At 38.2% G+C, this 21,842-nt stretch overlaps 1 protein-coding gene across 2 annotated transcripts; it reads right to left on the reverse strand.

The window, feature by feature from the left end:
• Positions 1-851: 851 nt before the first annotated feature.
• On the reverse strand, positions 852-16,219 carry BRD7 (bromodomain containing 7). 2 transcript variants are annotated; one of them, XM_050904198.1, is made up of 17 exons: positions 16,138-16,219; positions 15,501-15,709; positions 14,596-14,725; positions 14,144-14,201; positions 12,340-12,484; positions 10,851-10,961; positions 10,326-10,510; positions 9,294-9,417; positions 8,566-8,641; positions 7,540-7,647; positions 6,850-6,982; positions 5,829-5,940; positions 4,578-4,628; positions 3,578-3,686; positions 3,283-3,426; positions 2,031-2,174; positions 852-1,046 (listed from the first exon to the last, which is right to left on the reverse strand). In XM_050904198.1, exons 1-17 carry the CDS (start codon positions 16,184-16,186, stop codon positions 982-984), a joined length of 1,953 nt encoding a protein of 650 aa, XP_050760155.1. In that variant the 5' UTR covers positions 16,187-16,219; the 3' UTR covers positions 852-981. The 2 variants fall into 2 exon arrangements, with proteins under 2 accessions (XP_050760155.1, XP_050760154.1); XM_050904197.1 differs by having other exon boundaries at positions 4,572-4,628.
• Between the last annotated feature and the right edge of the window lie 5,623 nt (positions 16,220-21,842).

Below are 21,842 nucleotides of genomic sequence, written 5' to 3' on the forward strand. Positions count from 1 at the left end.
GTAGAACCTATGTATAGCACTGCGTGACTGTGTGAAAGGAACTGAAGAGCACAGGGAAAAGCCTACTTGTACAAGAGTCACTGCCTCTGTATCGAATACTGCAAAGGTGCTTGAATTCTCCTCTGTGCCTGAAAGCTGTGTTGGCAGTCTGCTCTGTTGGCAGTTTTGGTGAACAGGGAATTGACTTTTAATGCTAGGCGTTTCCTTAATATGCTCTCCTTTCCGATAAGCAAGCCTAAGTCATTATCCAGACAGTGTTTAGTAATACCCCCAAGTAATAAGACGACTTGTCTACGTGAGTGTCTCAGAGTTGACTGTACTATATTAATGGGGTATTTTTACTTACTGGCAGCAAGCGGGTTTGTCAGTGTCCCCTTATTGTCACGGTATGTTTCTAAGCTTGCCCTCTAGTTTGAGAGTACTATGAGCAGATGGCGTCGCTTCTCGAAGAGGAGATTCATCCACATTCAAAGTCTCACAAAGCTGATATTTTATAATTCATGAGGCTACATCAGTTTTATCTAAAAAGTTTATTTCTCTTCCTCATGATCATAAGAGTTGCACATTAACTTCAAAAAGGGAAACTTGCATGGTCAGATACCAATGATTTTTGCGCCAACCAGCTTCAGATACAGAGGCTATACCCTGCTTTTAGCAACTTTTGGTTGAGTCCCTGCACCATATATAGGCACTTTTTTGCTTACGCTTGGACTTCTCCAGACACTTGACAATCTAGGAAAACTTAAATGCTGCAGAGGTGCTTTAAAATAATAAGGAATGCAAAAAGAATAATTTAGTGCATTTATGTAGCAGAAGTAACTCTAATACAAACCACTCAATTTCAAATGTCATCAGTTCCAAAATTTAATAAACAAAAGTAGTTTAACACACAATATACACCTGCTTGGTGAATGCACCTGAAGGAAGTTTATCTGGTTCTTAAATAGAATCAAACAAACGGCTGTAAACCTAACCCAAGCTTCAGACTGTAACTGGACCACACTCATTGTCAGGGATGGTGGCAGTCTTTTTAGGTTCTTGAAAGTCTGAAAGTTTACAACAGATACCACATCAATTAGCATATATAACTTTTAAATGAAAGAAATGCATATACAACAGAGTACTCCTGAAGTCATTTGCTATTTGTGCAGATAGTCCTGAGTGAGCTGTATGTTCTGTAACAGTCCAAGAAAAGATGATGTTTCAGCTGGTTCCGTTACATAGCCTCTCTGGTACAGTGCTATGAAAAAGAAACTGCTCAATAATTTTGAAATTGAGATTTCTTGAGCAGTTTCCTTGAAAAGCTAAGTAAGTTCCTGAAGTAATCCTGCTCTTTTCATTAAATAACATCTTAACTGAAACTTTTCATAAACCACAGATCGAGTAAATTTGTTGGGTGAATTACGTTTCTTGAAAGGAAATTCTTACCTGCCTTAAAAATGGGGACGAACACAACCTCTGGGTATGCTTTTACAGCTTATGTGCCACAAGGGGGAGATCTGGTTCTGGCACTTAGATTTTCCACTGACCTGACTCCTTAATCCAGCAAAACCAGTAGTTACTTTTGGCTGGATGAGTTGAGTTGAACTGATGCTGTCAACTTACAAAGCACTACAGCTGGCCAAATTAAGCAAAAGGAGGGCACAGCCAAAGGCCTGGAGAAGAAGGAAGCATGATGTCCTCATTTTAGCAAGTGTGGAATTTTTACTCTTCTCTTGTAACTTCACACTAAGTGGAAAAACTAAAATTGAACGGATTGCCAAGCTTTAAAATTTGGCAATGCTATAAGATGAATGGTAAAATAACTACTTTATGTAGTTGAACCAAAGTTCCACATATCCAAAAGATTAATTTTGGACTGAGACCAAACACAGCAACTTTCCATTTGAAACAGAATTTTAAAAAGGGGAGAGGAACTGAAAAAGTTGGAACTAAGTTACTGCAAGTTCTACCACAAGCCAGTCTAATGATTTGCAGATGTGGTTTTGTTTTAGTTGAACAGATGCTACAATATGTTTTTGTGTACTCACCCTCTGTCAAATCTACCCAGCTGTCTTCTGTATCAGGTAAAGGAACTGAAATTCCCATTGCTTTCCGGATTCCGTATGTACTAACGATATCACCTGGAGTCACTTGTTGTGCAAGTTCTTTCAGGTTGTTGGTTACTCTCTCCGCTAGAAGAGATAAGTGGATGTATTTATATGCTATATAGAGACACAAAATCGCTGAAATGAGCCCTTCACCCTGTAAACAGTTTAATTATTTAAGAACAAACGGAACTATGTTAAATAACGTTTCTGCAACAGAGGAGTTTTGTTGTACTGTGTGCAATCATGCAAGACATACTGGGAACTATAAAAGAGACGGTTAAGAAGAATAGGAGGAATGAAGTAGCTGCAGACCAAGGCTTGCTGCCATCAAGAAATGCCAGAAGTTAAAGAGTAAGGTAATGGCGCTTGGGTCACACTAACACAGCAGCTGGGAGAGATCTGGTGGCACCCACGTGCAGCTGTGTTGCCAATACCTGGCTTTAGCATTTTGTTTTGTATATAAACTAGAAAGACTGTCCTTGTTGCTGCAAATGTGGTTTTCCTTCAAGAAGGAAGCTGTAAGTACTTAAACTTTTTAAGAAAGGTAATATTTGATCTGGTTTAGACTTGGTATAATACCAACTTGGCAATATTTCCCCAATAACGGGGAATTTATCTTATACACATCGAGGTGGTTATTTTAGACCATGCATGCTGTAGTTGATATTGCACAAGTTAGTTTTACTTGCAAAACAGACACCCTCTGCACACAGTCCTAGCTTAGAAGGTTGCCATTAACACAGGCTGTATAACTGACCTGTGAGACAAGAAGCTTTGCTCAAATAATTAAAGAATGTATGATTGGTATTAATTTGTATAATAAAATAGACAGATAACTAGATCAAACCTGGAATCAAGCTAGCCTTACAATAAGAACTTGGTAATACTTAAGCAACCCCTGTTCAAAGACACTAAAAAAATCATACAGTTAGAGGCGTTTGGCTATCGTCTGCCCCATGGCAGAGAGAAAGCTCGCAATCAGCTCTAGGGAAATGTATTAATAAAGAGGAAATACTTGTAATTACTGTTCAAAACTTTCATCTGGCTTTACATACAAAAAAAATTAATCTTCTAGGCCTAACAGGGCACGTATTCGGCACTGTAACTGTTAAACTTTTGTCTTTCTTGGAGTTGATACAAGTTGGGACTTGATCAGCTCTGCAAGAATGATCAGAAAAACTGTATTATTTACCCAAGTGCATCTCTCTGTAAGATGGACCCAGAAGACAAATCATATTAGGGGGTGGTTTTGTACTTAGTCGTTCATTTTGAGCATCCTGGAGTTCTCTCAGAAGCTTTGTTGTTTCATCAAGTTTCCTCTGGAAGATTTCAGCCTCTGTTTAATGAAGAAAAGAAAGTCCTAACCAGTAAGAGAGTATATTTACTTACATTATGACACAAAATACGGTAAGGCTGACTATGCAAAGGGATTGAGAAACTGAAACAGTTACAGACATATCAGAAGCGGAAGTACCAAGAAAACTCACCCTCAGAATCAAACTCTTCTATAGGCATGCCAAAGTTTGTAACTGCTTTTAGTGCTGTAAGTCTGTCGTTAGCAGAGTCCAACCTGGCAGCAATATCAATTTCCATAATCTAAAAAAAAAAAAAGCAGCAAGTAATAATTTAGATAATACTTAGATCAGCTTTGAAACAACAAAATTGTTTGGGGAAAATAAGAACACAAAGTTAGTTAAAATCAGTCTGCTCTACAAAAAAAGTGAACGTATAGAGGGAAAGCTGAAAAGACACCCTGTGAAACTTTTACTGTTCTACAATTACTCAGTTTACTATTCTATTTCATACTCAAATAGAAAACGGCATCTGCCACAAACACTGGGGGCATGCACAAATGATACAGCAACTTAAGACCAGCATCCCAATTAAAAAAAAAAAAAAAAAATTCCTTGAGCTCACCTAAAGCAGAGTTTATCTAAGATCTGAGGCCAAAATTCAAAACCAACCTGGGAACTGCTGCAGATGACGGCTTCAGGAGAGCAGCCCCTTCCCCAGCACTGCCGCTGTGCTTTTTCTAATTGAACATAGTTTGGGTGGAATGATTTTATAGATATATCATATGCCTATAGGGGCACAAGGTATTTGAGAGAACCTCTCAAAGACAGCTATGTATCGTGTGACATTTTACACTTGTATTACAAGTTCATGTTAAACCAAACCAGATTAAGATATGAATAAAACAACTATAGCTGCCAACCAGAAGATCTAACACATGGTTAAACAATCACAGACAAATATATATAAGCATTTTCTTCCAGTTCTCTTGACGACATAGTCTCATTAAGTCTACTCTCCAAATGCCTACAAAACAGCATGCCGTTGTCATGAGTCTCATAGCGTGTATTTACGGCTTGTCAAAGTCTCAGTGTAGCTGCGTAGGCCTTACAGTCGTCGGCAGTTTCGTAACTGTGGGGTTAGACAGGTTGCTGAGAGTAGTTAATAATTCATACAGAAAAACTTTACCTTTACATCTTTTATTGCATCGCTTCTTTCATGTGGGCCTTCAGCTTCCTCCAATGGCTGAATAGAGAAAAGATTTTTAAAGAAAGCATTAAAATTCATCTTTAAGTTCAAAGTAAAACCTTACAAAATGCAGTATTTTTAAAGTGAGCTAAATATACAATGTCATAATGAGCTTTCTCTGTAAACCAAGTTATGAAATAGCTATTTTTTAGAAGGTTTTCTTCAGATATTAATGTTTACTAAATGCATTTTTACAGCACACATTTTATTGCTCTTTGCAAAGTCCACATGCTTTTCCTCAGTGATGTCACATCAGACATTATTTACTGGGGGGCAGGAAGAAAAGGAAGGATGACTATTAGAGGCTGAAATGTATTCTGTTTCTATATCTAACTGTATTTCTCTTAGTACTTGCAACAGTAGTGGTTGAACCCTGTAAGTCAGTGTCACTATTGGGTACTAGAAAAGAGCTAAACTAGTAATGCTAAGCAAAGGTCTGAACAACTGGGGCTAAAGGTTGATCTTTGATCCATGAACTATTTCTAGTATTAATTTAGCTAATATTTGACCCACTAGTAAAAGGCTATAATCTGTTTATTTCAATAGTTTACATTGACGTGAAACTCAAATCAAGACTTTTAGTTAACAGGAACTGTCTTGTGGAGATTCTCAACTAATTCTTGGATTGTCAATAAGTTAAGATTGTCAAATTAGCCCCTTTGATTCCAGTCATGTTTGGCATATACAGGTACTGAAACCCCCTAAGAATTTGAAGAGTAGCTGTTCAGTATTTTTACATAGCACATATTTGAGTTTAAAAGCACTGCACCAAGTAAAGGGAAAAACTAGTTACTATTCTCCTGAACTTAATAGTGGCTGCTAGGGACATGATAAACTTTCCATGGAAACCAGAAAGCCCATCCATGATCACCTCATTTCTAAACAACTGCTTATTGCTATTTTCTTACTAAATGGAACAGGACCTAGTGCTAATGGGAGTGGGAGAGTAGACAGAGAAAGAATGTGTGACTCTTGTCTCTTACCTACAATATTTTGTTAATTTTCCTGTTTCACTAATTAACAAGTCAGAATAATCCCTTTCCAGAAAATCCATCCACTGGAGACAAAGATCAGTCTTCATTTTCAAATTTTACCAATTAAAAGGGAGCCCATCAAAAGGATCAGCATCATCTTTCTCTAGCTTTACAGCTTGTGTGCTAAAACCAAAGACCAGACAGTACACAAATCCACTCTTACCGTTTCTAGTTCTCTGAGAGCTCTAGAATGTCCTCCTTTAGTTAGAACATCAAGCAAACTATCAGCCATTAAGAAAGGATAATCTTGTGATTTCATCAAAAAATCATGAATACTAAAAGATCAAAAGATAGTTAAGGTAACTACTTTCATACCAAACATTCAATGGAAAAGTTACGTAAAGTCAAACCAGTAAGTACGGCATAGAAAACACAAAAGATAGCACAGAATTTGATCTAAATGGCTTCCTTTAGTTTAATTATCCATGCCTGTTGTAGCTGAGGAACCCACTCAGATTCCTAACAAAAACTGACAAACTAGGAAAAGTATACTGCCTCAGGCAGCTGCATCAAACTGGAAGCAAACTTGCACAGGCACTTAACATTTGCACTGTACTTAAGTATTCCCACATTTCATATAAATTTATACCACTGTGTAGTCTGTTTTTGAGATTCTCGTAAAACAAAAGGACTTTAACTCTGAAGTTTTTACAGTCAAGAATAATAAAACCAATGAGAATTAATTATTTTTACTGTAGTAAGTAATACGAAAATCAAGCAGTATTATCATTAAGAATGAAATCGGGAATCGCTGTCTCTGGACTCAGCTCTCCCACGATGACCACAGTAGTTTGGTCAGTATTTGACATTAACAAAGATGCATCTCACTCAAGGCAATAATTAAGTTCATTAACGTTAAAAAATCCAGTTCGTATAAACACTTGTACCACAACATTTTTCTGGCTTTGAACACGAGTCCTTCAAAGTTAGTCATAAATACACTTAAATTTTAGACTGTGTTCCTATGTATCTGTAGCATCAAAATCCTTCAATCTTGGCTAATTTCACTTTACAGGCAAATTCTCTTATGAAAGCATTTGTTTCTTAAACAAACAAAACCCAGTAGGCTACAAAGACAGTAGTGACATCATTCAACAGCAAAGACATAGCCCATACTGCAGAGACTTGCACGTAACTGCTTCTGTACATGAAAGCCGTAATACGTATCCTTGTTGTTTGATTACCTGAAAGATCCTTGATTAGAGTCTTCCCCATATGTTGAATAGATTAAGTCAGAATCTTCTTTGCTTATGTTGGCAAATGTAGAATCATATGTTGGAGCATAGGAACTATAGGGTCCGTAATTCAAGTATGTCACTAATGAATAACAACAGTACTAATTATTACCTCTGATATGTGTGTATCAGATAAAAATGAGAAGGGGTTGTAAATCCCCAAAAAGAAACTTTTAGGAACATATTTCTTATGGTGAAAACAAACTTTCACAGTATACCATCTGTTCACACTGTAACATCTTTTAGTAATATCCACATCAAATGCATTTTTATTTACAAATGTTTTATTAACAATACTGTATGCCTTAACACAATATGAAAATTCAGCGTGGTGCCGGTAACAGGTTCTCAGGCTCCCCACTATGCTCTTTCAAAGGTAACAAAAACCTTTATCTATCTGGTACAGTTCCTCTTCTCAATACAGATGAACGTTTTATTAAATATGCCTCCCCTTTTGTATGTGTAAATTAAGCTAGACTTCGTGATGTGCTGTTCAGTTGTGTGATAGGTATGTGCAATAATGTGCTTTATCGTTAAAAAAACCTTAGTTCCAAACTATTTGTGTGCTAGTAATGAGATCAATGTATTTTGTTTATATGAAGAGGAGGATTTATATTTTTTAAAAAAATGAGCACTTACCTGGAGTAACCTTGTTCCTTTTATCTTCTTTGAACCCCTGTAATGTATTAACTCCTGACTGAAGTCTTCCTGCTGTCATACCCAGCTTTACAGGGCAGTAACCTGGTTCTACAATAGGATATATCAAAATACAGAAATAATGAAGGCATAGTTAAGTGATGTAGGAAGATGTCCAAACTCATTTAATACTCGTAGCCAGAAACTTCAGAATAAACAGGATACAACTCTCAAAGTGTGTTTTCCTCTCCAAATGCTTCATACTAAAGACTGTGTGTAGTCTTAAACATGAATCCAGACCAAGTAAGTGGGAATACTAGTTAAGTATAGAAGACTTAACCTAAATTTTAAGTTTTCACTATCAGTCTTCCTCCTTCCTGTCCTCCCCCAAACAGAGGCTGCATCATTAAAGAGGATCTGATTCTTAACGTGAGAGACCACACTTGATTTATTCTTGCTGACATTTCCTTCTGCAGAAATAGGGGGAAGGAAGAAGTCAAGTTTTCAGCTTGGTTTCTGTCTATTCTAGACCTAGTCAGTTCAGCTCTGTAACGAGCTGGCAGTTAAACAGTCAAGCACCTGCACTCTTTTCGCTCGTGGCACTACACAGCTGGCACTGACATGACAAAATGATTTGGGACCCAGACAGTTCCCAGTGGCCAATTCTGGAACATCTGCGACCTTCTGTGTCAGCAGACGCTACACTCTGTACGTGGACCAGACTTAAGAGGAGTCCAGGAATTAAATGTGCCCAAGCATATGGCAGGTAGCCTCTTCTCCAATGGCAAAAGCTTTCTCTTGCAGCTCCCACAAAGAGCTGACACAAAAAGAAGCAGCAACAGCCACTGAGTGACTGGTCAATTGGTCCCCACCTACGCGCTCCCTCAGCTCCAGCTTTTTAAATCCAGATCTTTATCAGGCTGTAAAGAAGCATTTGGTTCTTGGCCAGCATTTGCTGATCTGCCCCAGCAAAAAAGCAGCAGACCAGGTAGGTGAAAGCGGCTTCTTACCTGAACCATGCCAACTTACCTCCTGCAGTAAGGTCAACCGGATTAAGAAGGCCCAGAGTTGTTGTACCATCTGGTTTTCTTCTTTCAAATTCACACTGAAATAAGATCAGACTATTTTAATTCACATATTAGTTGAAATTCATGGTCCTTAAACTAATAAAAACATCTAATAAAACGGTCCTTTCCATAGGAATCAGAAAGGGATTTGGAAAGATCAGTCAGACTCAGATGTGAGTGCTGCTCTAACTTTTTTATTTTCACTAGATAACTTTATTATTGGTATAGGCACAAGGAATTAAGAAATTATGATAAATATTAACGTTTCTGCAGAGGCTAAGAGATAAAATATGTAATTCAAGTAGAAAATTAAATGGGCCCGGTATTACCAAACCGGGTTCCTTCTCCTGTAACATTAATAACCTTTGATCAGATGTGTGGCTGTTTCAGAACTATGGGGGTTTTTGCAGGTCAGATTTGAGGTATTTTCTTGAGGTTCCTACTCTTCATCATTTTCTACTCATCTAGAATTTCTGAAAATTTAAGCTGAACTTTCTCTGCTGATGAAATTCAGCATGCATTCAACTGACGCTTTTTTTTTAACCTTACGATGTTACACAGATGATCAGTCATGTGTAAAATGGTGTAAACTGTAGTAAAAGCATACCTTGAGTTTCAACTGACATAACATGCTAAGTAAGCCTCGTTTATGAAAAAGTGAAAGGAGTTACCAAATACGCAAAGATTTACCTGGCTGTTTGCAAGTCGTCTTGTTAACTTTCCTCCAGATTCTCTAACAATACGATCAATCTGCTCTTGTTCCCTTTCCAAGCTATTGTTTCGTAATTTGTCTTCAAGTAGATCTTTGTCCTTCCTGTGAACAAAACCCACACAACTTAGTTACTAGCTTTAACAGACAGATTTAACAGACACCAATTGGCTAAATATCACAAAATGACACAGTGAAGAAATTGTTTTTGTCTACTATGCAAACTGTTTTTGTAGACAAAACAACTAACAAAAAAAAGCCATTTAATATCACTGTATTTAATATAGCTGGGGAAAATATGTGACAAAGATTTATCTCAGCAAATGCTTTTTTATGTTAGTAACTGTAAAGGTCTCTGTGTTTAGCTTGCGTCAGCCATACTGATGTCCTAGTTTAGCATGTTGCCAGATTTTATGTCATCACTCCCACAAAACTAACAAGGATATTTTTGGTAAAATAAAATATTAGATACCCTGAAGTTTAGTTTCTGTATTTTCAAATCTGTGAAAATAGTCACTAGTATTTCAGAACATTGAAAGGGGTATTTCTAGATATTAGAAGATATTTCAGGAAGTATACGTTCTGTAGCTATGCATTTACATGTTTCAAATACAACTACTATGCAAAAAAAAAAAAAAAAAGTACTTGAAATTGGCTATAATAGTTATTTGTACCAAAATGTTTAAAAGATCATGTTTGCAAGCTTTCTCCAAAACAATAGTACTTATGTGAGATAGACACTAAAATAGAAAATAATTGAAGGAACGTGGTTGATGAGCAGTACAGGGTTACCTACATAAAAAAATGATGGTATCATAAAAGATTCTAAACCTATTTATTTTTGGTATATGAGGATGCTTTATATAAATGTTGCTCCCTTGAGATGAAGAAGTCTTAGTGTATATGCAGTACCAGGAAGAGAGAAACCCACATCCACTGGTCCCTAAAAGTCATCTTGTTTCAGCAGCACTTAAAAGCTGTATCCTATAATTGTTATTGAGTTAATACTTCACTTTTTGTGTTCTTTGCTAGGTGTTTTGAACGCTTTGGTGTCACCATCCACAGGTTCTCCTTTGTCTTTCCCAGGACCATTTTCATCTTCCCCAGTTTGCTGCAGATCCGTCTTGTCCTTCTGCTTCCTTGTCTTCTGCAGGTCAGCCATGAATTCTATACTTTGTTTCAGGCTCTGAATTCTCTCCTAAAAAACACCGGAATCCTTTTATTTGCTACTTCAATGAATCTTTTTGTAACCTACCCATAGAGGATGATTTTATTTCAGTTTTCTTTCTTGTACTAGCAAGTATAAAGGCAGTTTAGAAAATTAAATACTCAATGCAAATAATAACTGATCTGATAGCAGTACTAAAGCATGAGCCTTAAAACAATGTACTATTTAAATTCTAATATGCAAGCATTTGACAAATATTAAGCAAATTTTTATTAATTTTCATGAGATCCCTGTAAGAAAAGTGGAATGAGAGAGAGATCAACAAGGAAGAAGCATATTTTTTAATATTTTGTTTTGTATTTTCTATTACCTGGCTAAGTATCTTCATCCCTGAGTGCAGCAGTTTTTTTGCAGCTTTGTAGTAAATGGTGTCTGGTTTGTTGTAAATCATTGCATTAGTACACATCAATTTGAAGTTATCCTGTACAGACATCAATAATTTTGGAATGAAAGTTAAAATTTTATAGTGTACTGTATTAAAATCCTTGTTGCAAATGCAGTGTCTTGAGCTTTAGAGAAAAAGAACTTCAAGGAACATTTTTAATTAATGAATTTAAGAAACCTATTAAAAATTTAAACACAAATAAGTACTTGAATTAGATTCAAGTCTCAAAACTAGCACCCCAGTAAACATCCTGAAAGTGTTCTGAAGTGTTCAGTATTGTTTGTAGTTTTTAAAGTTTTAATGGAAGTCCTCTTAGCTAAAATTACCCACTTCCCTGACCAATTAGCAGTCATTAAAAGAAAAACAAAGTGAAGCAACGTAAAAAAGACAATAAAGCTAACTTTAAAAACAGAAAAGCTGCAATTCAAAGTTAAATCATTGTAAGGAATATGCCAAAGTTTCCATTACAATGAAAAAAAGAAATGTATGCCTGTTTGAATTTAATTTCTTGAATGACTGAGCTAGAAACTTCACTTCTATACTCACTGCAGAGCCTCTACAGGTAGATAAGTTTTATCACATTCTCAGCTATTTACAAGGACAAAAAGTTAAAATGAAAAACTAACCAGAAACAGCTGAAACAACAGGGAATATTCTTCTTAAGTTTTGGAACGCTAAAGAAGAATGTGCAAGAAAATACAACTAATACTATTAACTAACATCTGCCTAAGTTCAACTGTTAATTACACACAAATTACACTTCTCGGCTCCTCATCTAGCCCAGCAAAGAACTAGAGAATATTTCTGCTGAAGAAAACAAAACAAAACAAGCCCCCACACCTTTTAAAAGCTTTAGGGGCCTTCAAAACAGGCCCTCAAATCCACTAGACACACTACAGCACAGGGTTAAGGAGCTGCTGCCAACAGGACTGAGCTCATCTTGCCTTCACTAGCTGTGGATCTACATGACTAGGTAAGCCTGGCTAGCATGGAGGTGACAGGAGGCAAATGACGAAGCAGTAACAGACAGGCAAAGCCAATAAATTCACCAGACTCCTTGTTTTTTGAAAGGCAATACATTCAAAAAAAAGAGAGCAGTCTGACAGAAATGCTAACATTTTTATTCTTAAGTAAAGATCTAAAATGACACACTGAAGGACAAACTGACAGGTTCTATTTAATCCTGCATAAAACCTGAAACCATCCACATCTTTCTGAGATGCATATTTACAAACCACAAGTGTTTTTCTCTTTCACTTCCAGAACTTATTTGCTCACAAAAGTTCAGCAAGAAACATTTCTTTGGGCAGAAGTACTGGTTCTTTTGGCATCTTCATATTCTCATAAAATACTAGAGTTCAAGTCAATTGAGCATAATACATCTCCGTAGTCAAAATAAAATTTACAGAATTACCTTTAATTCTTCTATGGACTGGTACCCATTGTTCTTGATCTTCTCTTTCATGGTACTAAAATCCATTGGGTTTTTAATGATCATGGAATAGCCAGGGGCAATAAAGTCAGTCACAGGAAATGAAAAGAAAGAACTTGGATCCTTTCTGTTAAGAAATGAAAAGACAGTTTTTTATGTTTCAACTTATAACAAAGAACATATTGAGCTTGGAATTAAATAGAAAGGAAAGGACTAAGCTGAAAAGGAATTAAAACCATAAAGCTAGAAATTGCTTGTGTCAGCATAATCTTTTACTTTTTAAGCTTGAAAAGATCCCACGTGCAAACCCATATACCAAAAAAGTGCTACAAACGTGTTTTAGAAGTTAGTTCTACATTTTGATAATTACCTGTGTTCCCAAGAAGATTAAAAAAACCCCACCCTTTAAAAACCACCCTTTCTTTTCTTTAGGTTTTGGCTTTTCAAAAAGTGGTTTTATATTATAATTAAGTCATTGAAAAATAAAGGGAACAAATGTCATAAGAATGTACACTTGTCATTCATCGCTTACTCTGAAATTAACAGAAGGGAAAGCTTGTTGCTAAAAGTTGTGATAGAAACTGCGTATTTATGATTATGTTAATTTTCAGGTTACGTAATATTAATAGTTTTTTACATTAAAATTTCCTAAGACTTACGGTGATCTCTGACATATGCTGATGTTCCTGGCTGCTTCTAATAGCATTGAAATCAAATACAGTTGGTTGGTATTTTCTCCTTAGGATCAGGCTTAGTTGGTAAGCTGGCAAGAATCTCTCCTCCAGAACCACTGTTTTTTTGCTTTTCACTAAACTCTGTAGCACGTGACTGGCCTCCTACGCCAGTGTTGATACTACACACACTGGAGAAACTCTTGGCTTTTCAGGCCTTTTTCCTGAGGCTTACTTATGACTTACAGATTTGTACTCCAAGTTGCCAAGCTGCTACAGAACAGTGAAAAACATTTTGCTATACATACTGCAGAAGCAGGCAGTGCAGATATTCTGCGACACCTGTGGAACACTTGCACAACAGCTTCCAACTGAGACAGGATTCAAAATCAAAAGTGGCTGCTTCTTTCCATATGCATGGAAAGGTAGCCAAAACAAACACACACACTTTTTGATAGTTGGTTGTTAGTTTCTTGAAACTGACACCAAGGTCCTGAAAATTTAAGGTTAAGAGAAAACTCGTGAACAAAGTTTCAAGCTTAATCTGGTGAGACAGGTAAAGGGAAAAATCTTTCAGCCACTCTCGTACAAGACATATAGATATTCTTTCTTGACTTTAAGAATTAAGAATATCTTAAACCACAGACTACTTGAAAGAACTGCAAATGTGACTGTTTTAATCAAAAGACATTTTGTTAATAAGACAGTAAGAGAATATGGTTTAAGTTTTCAAGTGCATGCTTCCTTGTTATAGTAAATAACGCTAAAAATAGGAGAACTCAAGGTAAGAGAAGTTTTGGCAAGTTCATTCCAAACTCTTGTGCCTCTCTGAAAAAACGTTCTTATAAAGAAAGCATCACATTATTGGAAAATTGTCCTATTTTTTAAAGTTTTTTAGAAGTACTTTAAACTTGAAACTGGAGGTGTTTACAAGAAGCCTGGGCTGAAGAGAAATTGTAAGTATGCATTCTTAAACTAGTACTTAAATTCCCAAAATAGTCCTGTTAGCAATATATTTAGCAATAATATTTTCACTCAGCTTTTCATATGTCTCTTCCCTTAATGTATGTTGTTTTCATTTCATAGCACTGAAAGCCTGTAGCACAGACATTTACCTCTGCAGCTGTCTCATGAGTTGATTCAGAGCTTCCTGAAGCGGTGTCTGCTCCACCTCTAGACCAAAAAGTGGGGGGAGAAAGGGCGTGAGACAGAACTGACTGCAAGAGGTACTAAACTTCCAAGATATCAGAAATAAACGAAACTGATGCATTTAGAATTCGTCATAAATGAAAAGAATACAGTGGCAAAACCCACAACATATATAGGGGATCTACTTTTCTCATTGGCCTTACTTGACATTCTGCTCACTCTGACATAGGTACCAGATACCATTCCGCAAAAGAAGTATAGAGTAACATAATTTCAAATTTTTGTATGAGATGGGGAAAAACACTGAGATGGCAAAAAATGTCAAGTCACTTGCTATAGAAACAAAGAACAATAAAATGTGAGTCAATTAAAGAAAACTGCAATTAGCAAAAGAAATTTCTTTGGGTTTTTTTCCTACCTTCCTGTTTTGATAAAGTACTCGTCAATGGTTTCTCTGGTGGCAATTCCAATCTGACGGGGGTCTGACACTTCATTTCCTGTTCTCCCTCACTGTCTGTATGGTCTCGATCTCGTTTCTTTTTATCCTCCTAGAAAGATAGTTATAGAAACTTAGACAACCTGCAAAATCAGCATTATTACTGTACATAATGCTCTCTGGAGTTTTCAAAACAACCTCACATAGTTTAAAAAAAAAAAAATAGTTTGTAAGTCTTTAAAAACCTTGTATTCTCTATGTACTGTCTCCATCTGCTGGACAATAAAGTAATTCAGCTATACAATGCAAAGGTATCACAGAATTATTTTTTTAAGAAATGTGACAGACAGCCACTTATAGCATGACAGGAACAACTCTGCACAATTCTCTGCACTGAGAATTGTCTCCAGAGAAACCCCTAAGATGATTTTTGAAGTTTTTTTAGAAAAGCTAGTAAGAAATAGTCAGGAAATTTAAAATTAGAGGTACCCATAATGCTTCAAATAAATGTTTTATAATTACTTATCACATTAAGAACCCCAGGAGGGAAATAAATTTTTTTTCTTTTTAATTAAGAACTTGCAAAGTCTTCATTCTGTTTTATATAGATGGATTTATTTAGACCCACAATTTTTCTCGCCTTTTAAATTTTCTGTGCTCTTATACTCGCCAATATTTGTTGAAAGATGAGAAATTTCAGATGACTTCACTTATCTTTTTCTAATAAAAGTTCCTGGACAAAAAAGAATTGGCAAAACTAATATACTGAATGTATTCCAATTTAAGGATACGAGTTACAGTCGTATCTGCTCATCTTTTGATGTGAAGACCAGAAAAAGCTGAAGCTTTTTTTTTTTTTGCTAAAATGCACTGGCATGAATACTTACCTTAACTTTTCTCTTTCTTTTCTCCTTTTCTTCTCCAGGAACTTGTTTTTCTCCTTTCTTTCTCTTTTTCCTTTTTCTGTCCTTGTGTTTCTCATGTTCAGATTTGTCTTCATATAGGCTGGAATCAAGTCCTGCATTTCCAGTAGAGAGTTCAGCAACTTCACTTCCTCCAACTTTCAGCACCAGCTTCAGCGGCTTTTCTACATATTCTTAAAACAGCAGAGAAATAAGCCGCGTGAGACCGCAGAAAACACACTCTCATACTCAGCCTGAATAACCCAGCACAAGTGCTCCGCTGCCTCAGAGTCCTGTCAAAGGCTGTCGCTAAGCCAGGTCTCATTTTCTTTCCAGACCCTGCAGCTGCTGCTGCTTCCCCCCCACACAGCGGCCGAGCCCCGACGCCAATCCGCAGCCTCCCCGCCCCGGGCTCACCGGCGGCGCGAAGGCCGCTCTCCCCGCCCCCGTTCCCCACACGGTCTCAGCTTCACCCCGAAGTTTTCAAACCGCCCCGGCGGGCGGGCCCGGCCGGGCCGCGCTGCCCCCGCGGCGGGGCGGGCGGCAGTGAGGGCCGAGGGCCCGCGCCCGCTTTGGGGCCCTCCTGCCCGGCGGCCCTCCGCCCGCTCACCCACCCACCCACCCTCGTAGGGGTGCTTGTCCGACTTGTGCTTCTTGTGCTTCTTCCCCATGGCGGCGGCGGCGGCCCGCCCGGCTAGGCCGCGCTGTTGTCGCGGAGACCAGCCCCGCCGACGAGAGGCGCCGCGCGCACCCGGGAGGAGGGGGCACGCGGCGAGAAGAGGGCCCCCTGGCGGGCTGGAGGTACGGCGAGCCGCGCTGCAGCCGGCGCAGGCGCAGAGGCGGCCGCCGGCGGGCGGGCGGCAGTTGGTTGGCTTGGCCGGGGCGGCTGCGTCCCAGCGCCGGGAGCTTCGTTCCGCTGCGTTCCGCGCCGGTGAGCAGGGGGGTCAGGCGGTGTTCTGTCGTGAGCAGCCCCGCTTAGCCGCGCCCGGCCCTGCTCAGCCCCGGGGGGGTGTGCTGGCCAGCCGGCCCAGCCCCGTTCCTCGGGCAGCGTTGCCTCTCCAGAGCCCTCACAGCCTCGCGCGCCCTCTCCCCTCAGAGCCCGCCGCAGCCCTCTCTCCTCACGCAGCCGCCAGTGAGCTCCCTCCTGCTCCCTTGGAGATGCCCCTTGCTCCCTGCCTGAGGCGGGCTGTGCCCGGAGCCCTGTCCCTCTTGTCCCCCACCGTTGGGTCTCCGGTGCAGCGCAGCGTTTCAGTGGCTTTGGCAGGATTCAGCCTAAATACGCCAGTGTTTGCAGTAGCCTGTGCTGCAGAATCTCCCCTGCCGTGCCTGTAAGTGCCAGGGGGCAAGTGTGATACTAGCAAAAGGGGTGCTGGGGAAGCCTGCTTTCCTGAAAATGTAGTTTACATTGCACCTGACTAGACACAAAGCAGGCTGTGAGGGTTGCCCCCTTTCTGGCTGTGGTGTGGGGCTGTGACCTGGGCACTGCAGCCTGGTGCGGCACGCCAGGCAGAGCTCCAGCTTGCGGCAGACCCTCAATCCAGGATAAAGGCCACTAGCAGTGGCCTGCTAGTCCCAAGGTTTGAGAACCTGTGCCCAAATTTGTACCAGTGAGAGGAGCGGAGGCTGTATATACCTGAGGAAGGGTAGAGAGTTTGCAGAGGTACGCTGAGGTCTGTACCGATCAAAGGGACAGGTCTCTCCTGTGCCCTGACAGAAAGCAGTGAGAGTTGTGCCTGTTCTGTGCAGGCTGGGACAGGCTCAGCCTTACAGACTGAGTGCCTAAACTTGCTTGCCAGTTTTGAAAGCAAATCCTTTATAATCAGGTTATAAATTTAAGGAAAAAATATGTGTATCGTCCATTACAGGTTAAAAATAACTGAGGTAGAAATTAAGACCTCCTAGAAATGGTGGAAGTTAACACATTTGCCTTGCCTGGCAGTACTTCCCAAAGCAAGCAAGTGGTTTTCAAAATTAAGTATAACACTGATTATATAGTGTTTCACAGTTAATAGTGTATTTGCTGATATCACTTAAACTGCAGTCATTGCCGTTTCAACAACACTGTGTAGGTGTTGTTTTCTGCTAACACCTGTTCTGTAATGCGTCTTGAAATTTCACTTCTCTGAAGTATGGAGTGCAAAAGTAAACTGTGTCTATTTCAAAAGAGAAGCTTTAGTTTTATTCCCACACAGTAGTCCTGTAAGTATTCCTCAAGTTTGTTGAATCATATGTGATATAGCCAAAGAAAATAATAGTTGTTAATTAGAAATTTATGATATGTGTGGCTGTACATCTACACAAGGTTTGTTATGAAAGCTTGAGAAGTTAGAGAAAATCTCTTGTCTGTTGTCCATTCAGTCACTGGGAATTTAATCAGATGTGACAGCTTTGTTTTGCATTTTACTGGTTAGATTTTCTGTCATTTGGTAACGTACTCAGAGAATTGTGTGGGTGGTGCTCTGGAATAAACCACAACTTTCCTGCTTGGTCTTACTCTGGTAGTTTGAAATTCAGCTATAGTAGACACAGTTGTTTTTCTAATTCACATCTGGATCCTTTAATACTCTTATTACATATGCAGTGAATGTTCTTAAGCATACTTTAGTGAGAGGTAGAGGGTTTTTGCTTGGGATGTGGCCACATGTCAAAAATACAAGACTAGTAAATATTTAAAGGACATGTTTTATAGAATGAAAAAAAAAGTTGCTATATCCTCTATTCCCACAGGAGGACTGGCAGACTTTCTAAGTTTTTTTCTTTTAAATGTTATATGGCAAGACCATTTGTTCAATTGTTATTCTGAAATTTTCTGACTAATCTTGTCCTGAATTTAATGAAATTTGAGAGAATTATACACAAACAAGTGATGTGATATATTGCCAATATTGAGAGCTGCCCTTTCTAGGTGTCTCATTCAGTAACATCCCCTGGATCAGAGAAAGATACTTTTTCTTAACTGTTAGTGCACACACGCATACCTAGAATACACATCGGGTATGCCATCCTTGTCTCTAGCTCTCCTTTCCAATTAAAAGATCAGTATTTCTTTCCTCTCAAAAACACTCGTGCAGCCTTTTAAAGCACTGTTCAGCTTGGGCAAGCTTGGAAAGAGAAGATGCTGCATTTCTCAGCAATGTTCAAGAGCATTACTGTTGGGTCTTGTCACTCCCCTGAGAAACGAGCCCGCTTTCCTTCATACTCAACTGGCTCTGCTGTTACCTCTAGCACCAGAGGAAAACTACAGGAATCTTATCCCTGCCTCCTTTTCCAATACATTATGTCTTCTCAGCCCTTATCAGGGGCAGTCCTTCAGTTGTGCAAAGAGGAAAGATGGAAGTCCTGAATGTCACACAAATCAACGCAGAGGCTGGCTGCGACTTGGAACAGCTGTCATTTACATGTTGGAAAAGTAATTTGTTGTATCACCCTAAAAAAAAGGCCTTACTATGACCTCCTGTTTCCTAGCAATGGCTTTTCATATTTTCAAATAAGATGTTATTTTTCAACAACAAATCACATTGTTTACAAATTATACATTTGCCCAGTAAAAGTGAAAGCTGATGGTTTTCAGAGCTGACTCAAGGTTGGTAAAGCTTTGCCAGTACAATGTATGCCTGGTGCCATAGCAGAAGAGCTGTCGGTGTAGACAGAGCTACAGACTTCAGAAGGCTGAATGTTTCTTTCAGATTTATTGCAAGTCTCACACTGTTTAATGTTTTGCCAAATTACCATCTACTGGAATCATTACTTACCTGTAGTTTTAAACTTTAGTTAAAATCTCTTACATACTATTATTCTAGAAAAAGACTGGGAAATATGGCATAGGCAAGCCCTAGAAACTTGGAAGTCAAATAAAAATGCCACATTCAAATAATCTACATTTTACACTGTTTAAGTCAGTCTGGCGATTTCCTTGGAAATCTGACTCTCAGACTTTTGGATTCTTCTATTGACTTCTATTTGATACTTCTATGACATCTGTTAGTCATATTCTAGACTTTATGATTTGGACCCAACTTGGCATGCAATACACATTCAAAAATTCTGGTTTTGTAATGCTTCCTGAATGTGCTGTTCTGCTGCTTTAAATTGCTATGGCTAGGAAAATAATTTCAAAGCTTTTACAAGCTTAGAAAATGGATCTGTTTTTTTTTTCTATATATGAAAATCCCAAGATTTAATTCCTACACAGCAAGAATATGTCATATATATAGTGTGGTATCTTCTATAGCATTCTTATTGTCACTTGGATTTGAAGTAACTGTACTATAAACCTCACTTTGAGGTGTAAAATTGTGCATCATTACTTGAGGGGTGGAGCATTTCATCTTATCACACCATACTTTCCTTCTTTTTCCTCCTTTTTCCTCTTTTTTTCCTCTTTCTTCTCCTCTTCCTTTAACTTAAATCACAATAGAGAGGAAAACTTGTAACTATCTCCGCTGTACAGTCTGCAGATGACTGTGACAGAAACTTCTGTTCTAGCCTTGTAATTAAAATCACACATTGGGATTTGATTCCATGGGACCTTTGCTGAAGGGCTTTAACTTTATTCCTAACAAACTATCTTTAACAGTCAAGGTATTTGATGTCAAACATTTTTTTTCTTTTCCCCTTATTCAAAAAAGTTTTCGTGGTGTATATTTGCACTGAAATAGACAAATTTGAACAAGGTTGACGGCAGTTATTGGTAAGTTTATTGTATAGGGTTTTTAAAATCTCTTTCATGAAGCATGTGTTTTGATTACAAACACAGCAAGACCCTCTACAATATGTCAGATTACTGGAGTGTTCAAATTTCTTTTCTTTCAACAGTCTTGAACTCAAGCTGGAAAATAAAAATGTACCTGAAGTTTCTTTATTGCTATTAAAAATTGTATAACTTTTCTGCATGTCATCTCATTATTTTTTGTTTGTGTAGAAATTGTGGGGTCTTCCATAAATAGGCTTTAGCGTGGAGTAAATTAGCTGCTAGTTATTTGAAGATTTTTTGCATGATGTATGCTATATACTAATACTGAGTCTACTGAATCATCATTTAATTATAACATTCTTCACTTGTATGCAGAATTATCTGGAAACTACGTAAGAAGTATTACATAGAAAATTTCTGTATAAGAAGTATCATACAGTAAGTTTCTGTATAAGGAACTATATAAGAAGTATCATGGAAACAATATAATAGTACAGTTTCTAAAACACAGCTTTCCAGATAACAAAATCAGATTTTTAAAAAGGAAGCTATTAGATGTTAATACTCCATACCAACAGGTATTTCTTTTATATGCTTAAATTAATGTGCAGTGTGTCCTTATAGCAGGACTAAATAGATGAGAGGTCTTCTGTTTCTTCTAAAGGTTACAGAAACTTGTTCGGTTTGAAGAACTTGGTTTTGGGAGTTGATGATAAAGATTATCATTTCTTATATGCAACTTTTTGAAGTAAATTTATCCTTCCTGCGTGATTTGCTTTTTGAGCAAAATAAATACACTCTCTCGTTGAGGGACTGCAAATAGAGAAGCTTCTATTAATTACAAAGAAAAAGACAATATTACTTTGGACCTCAAAGTATTATGTTGTCACCTAGGAAAGTTAACAGCTTTTATTGTTACTTGGTCTACATGTAGCTTTGTAACAAGATCTCCATGTCAGCTGAAGCTGTATGATTTTTGCTAATGCTGTAAAATGGTAGAATGCTTACTGTGACTGCAAGTTGAAGTGCGTGAAGTGCGTAAAGTGTGTGTGTATTTTGCTAATGTGAACAGAGGTATTTTATATGTCAACTGAATGGATTCCAGAATTGCATCACAGAGTAAGAAGGAAATTTATTACAGCTTATATACACAAAAAACCAGAGCTGGGCTAGGATAAGAACCTCTGTGTCAACAGTTGCTTCTGAATAGTCGCTTTGAAAGCTCTTACCTATGCTCTTTGAAATACTTTTCGTGAGCAATCAAATAGCGGGCAGTAACTGTCAGCATGTAAAGACCTCCTTGAGGTCACATTGTATTCCATGTATAATATTATTCAGAAAAAGTCTGTTTGGGCATAATTTCTAAAATGCCATTTGTAAGCCTAGGAAGAGTTTTATTGCTGTCTGGTATTAGAAATGCAAGGTCTCATTCTTGTTGGTTGAACATGCAGGATTAATAATTTCAGTTCACTGCGTATTTTCTGAGGATCATGTTCCTCATCTTAATCAGTGTCAAGTTTCTATAGCAACTAGCATTTAAGAGTGAGAAACAATAATGCATGTTGCTATCACTGTTAGCCACTAAGAGTAATGGAGAAAATGTTTGAAAATAGATGTCCGAGTATTTTCACATA

Source organism: Gymnogyps californianus, chromosome 12 (genome assembly GCF_018139145.2).
Source record: "Gymnogyps californianus isolate 813 chromosome 12, ASM1813914v2, whole genome shotgun sequence".
NCBI lineage: Eukaryota > Metazoa > Chordata > Aves > Accipitriformes > Cathartidae > Gymnogyps > Gymnogyps californianus.

What these genes read in the sequence shown, in the direction of transcription:
- BRD7 (XM_050904197.1), bottom strand. Translation starts at nt 16,186, where the DNA reads ATGGGGAAGAAGCACAAGAAGCACAAGTCGGACAAGCACCCCTACGAG. An exon ending in AAAGAAAGAGAAAAGTTAAG is followed by an intron (nt 14,726 to 15,500) that starts GTAAGTATTCAT and finishes CTATCTTTCTAG; the next exon opens with GAGGATAAAAAGAAACGAGA. An exon ending in ATGCAATAAAAGATGTAAAG is followed by an intron (nt 3,687 to 4,571) that starts GTAAAGTTTTTC and finishes TTTTTTTTTTAG; the next exon opens with ATTATGGAAATTGATATTGC.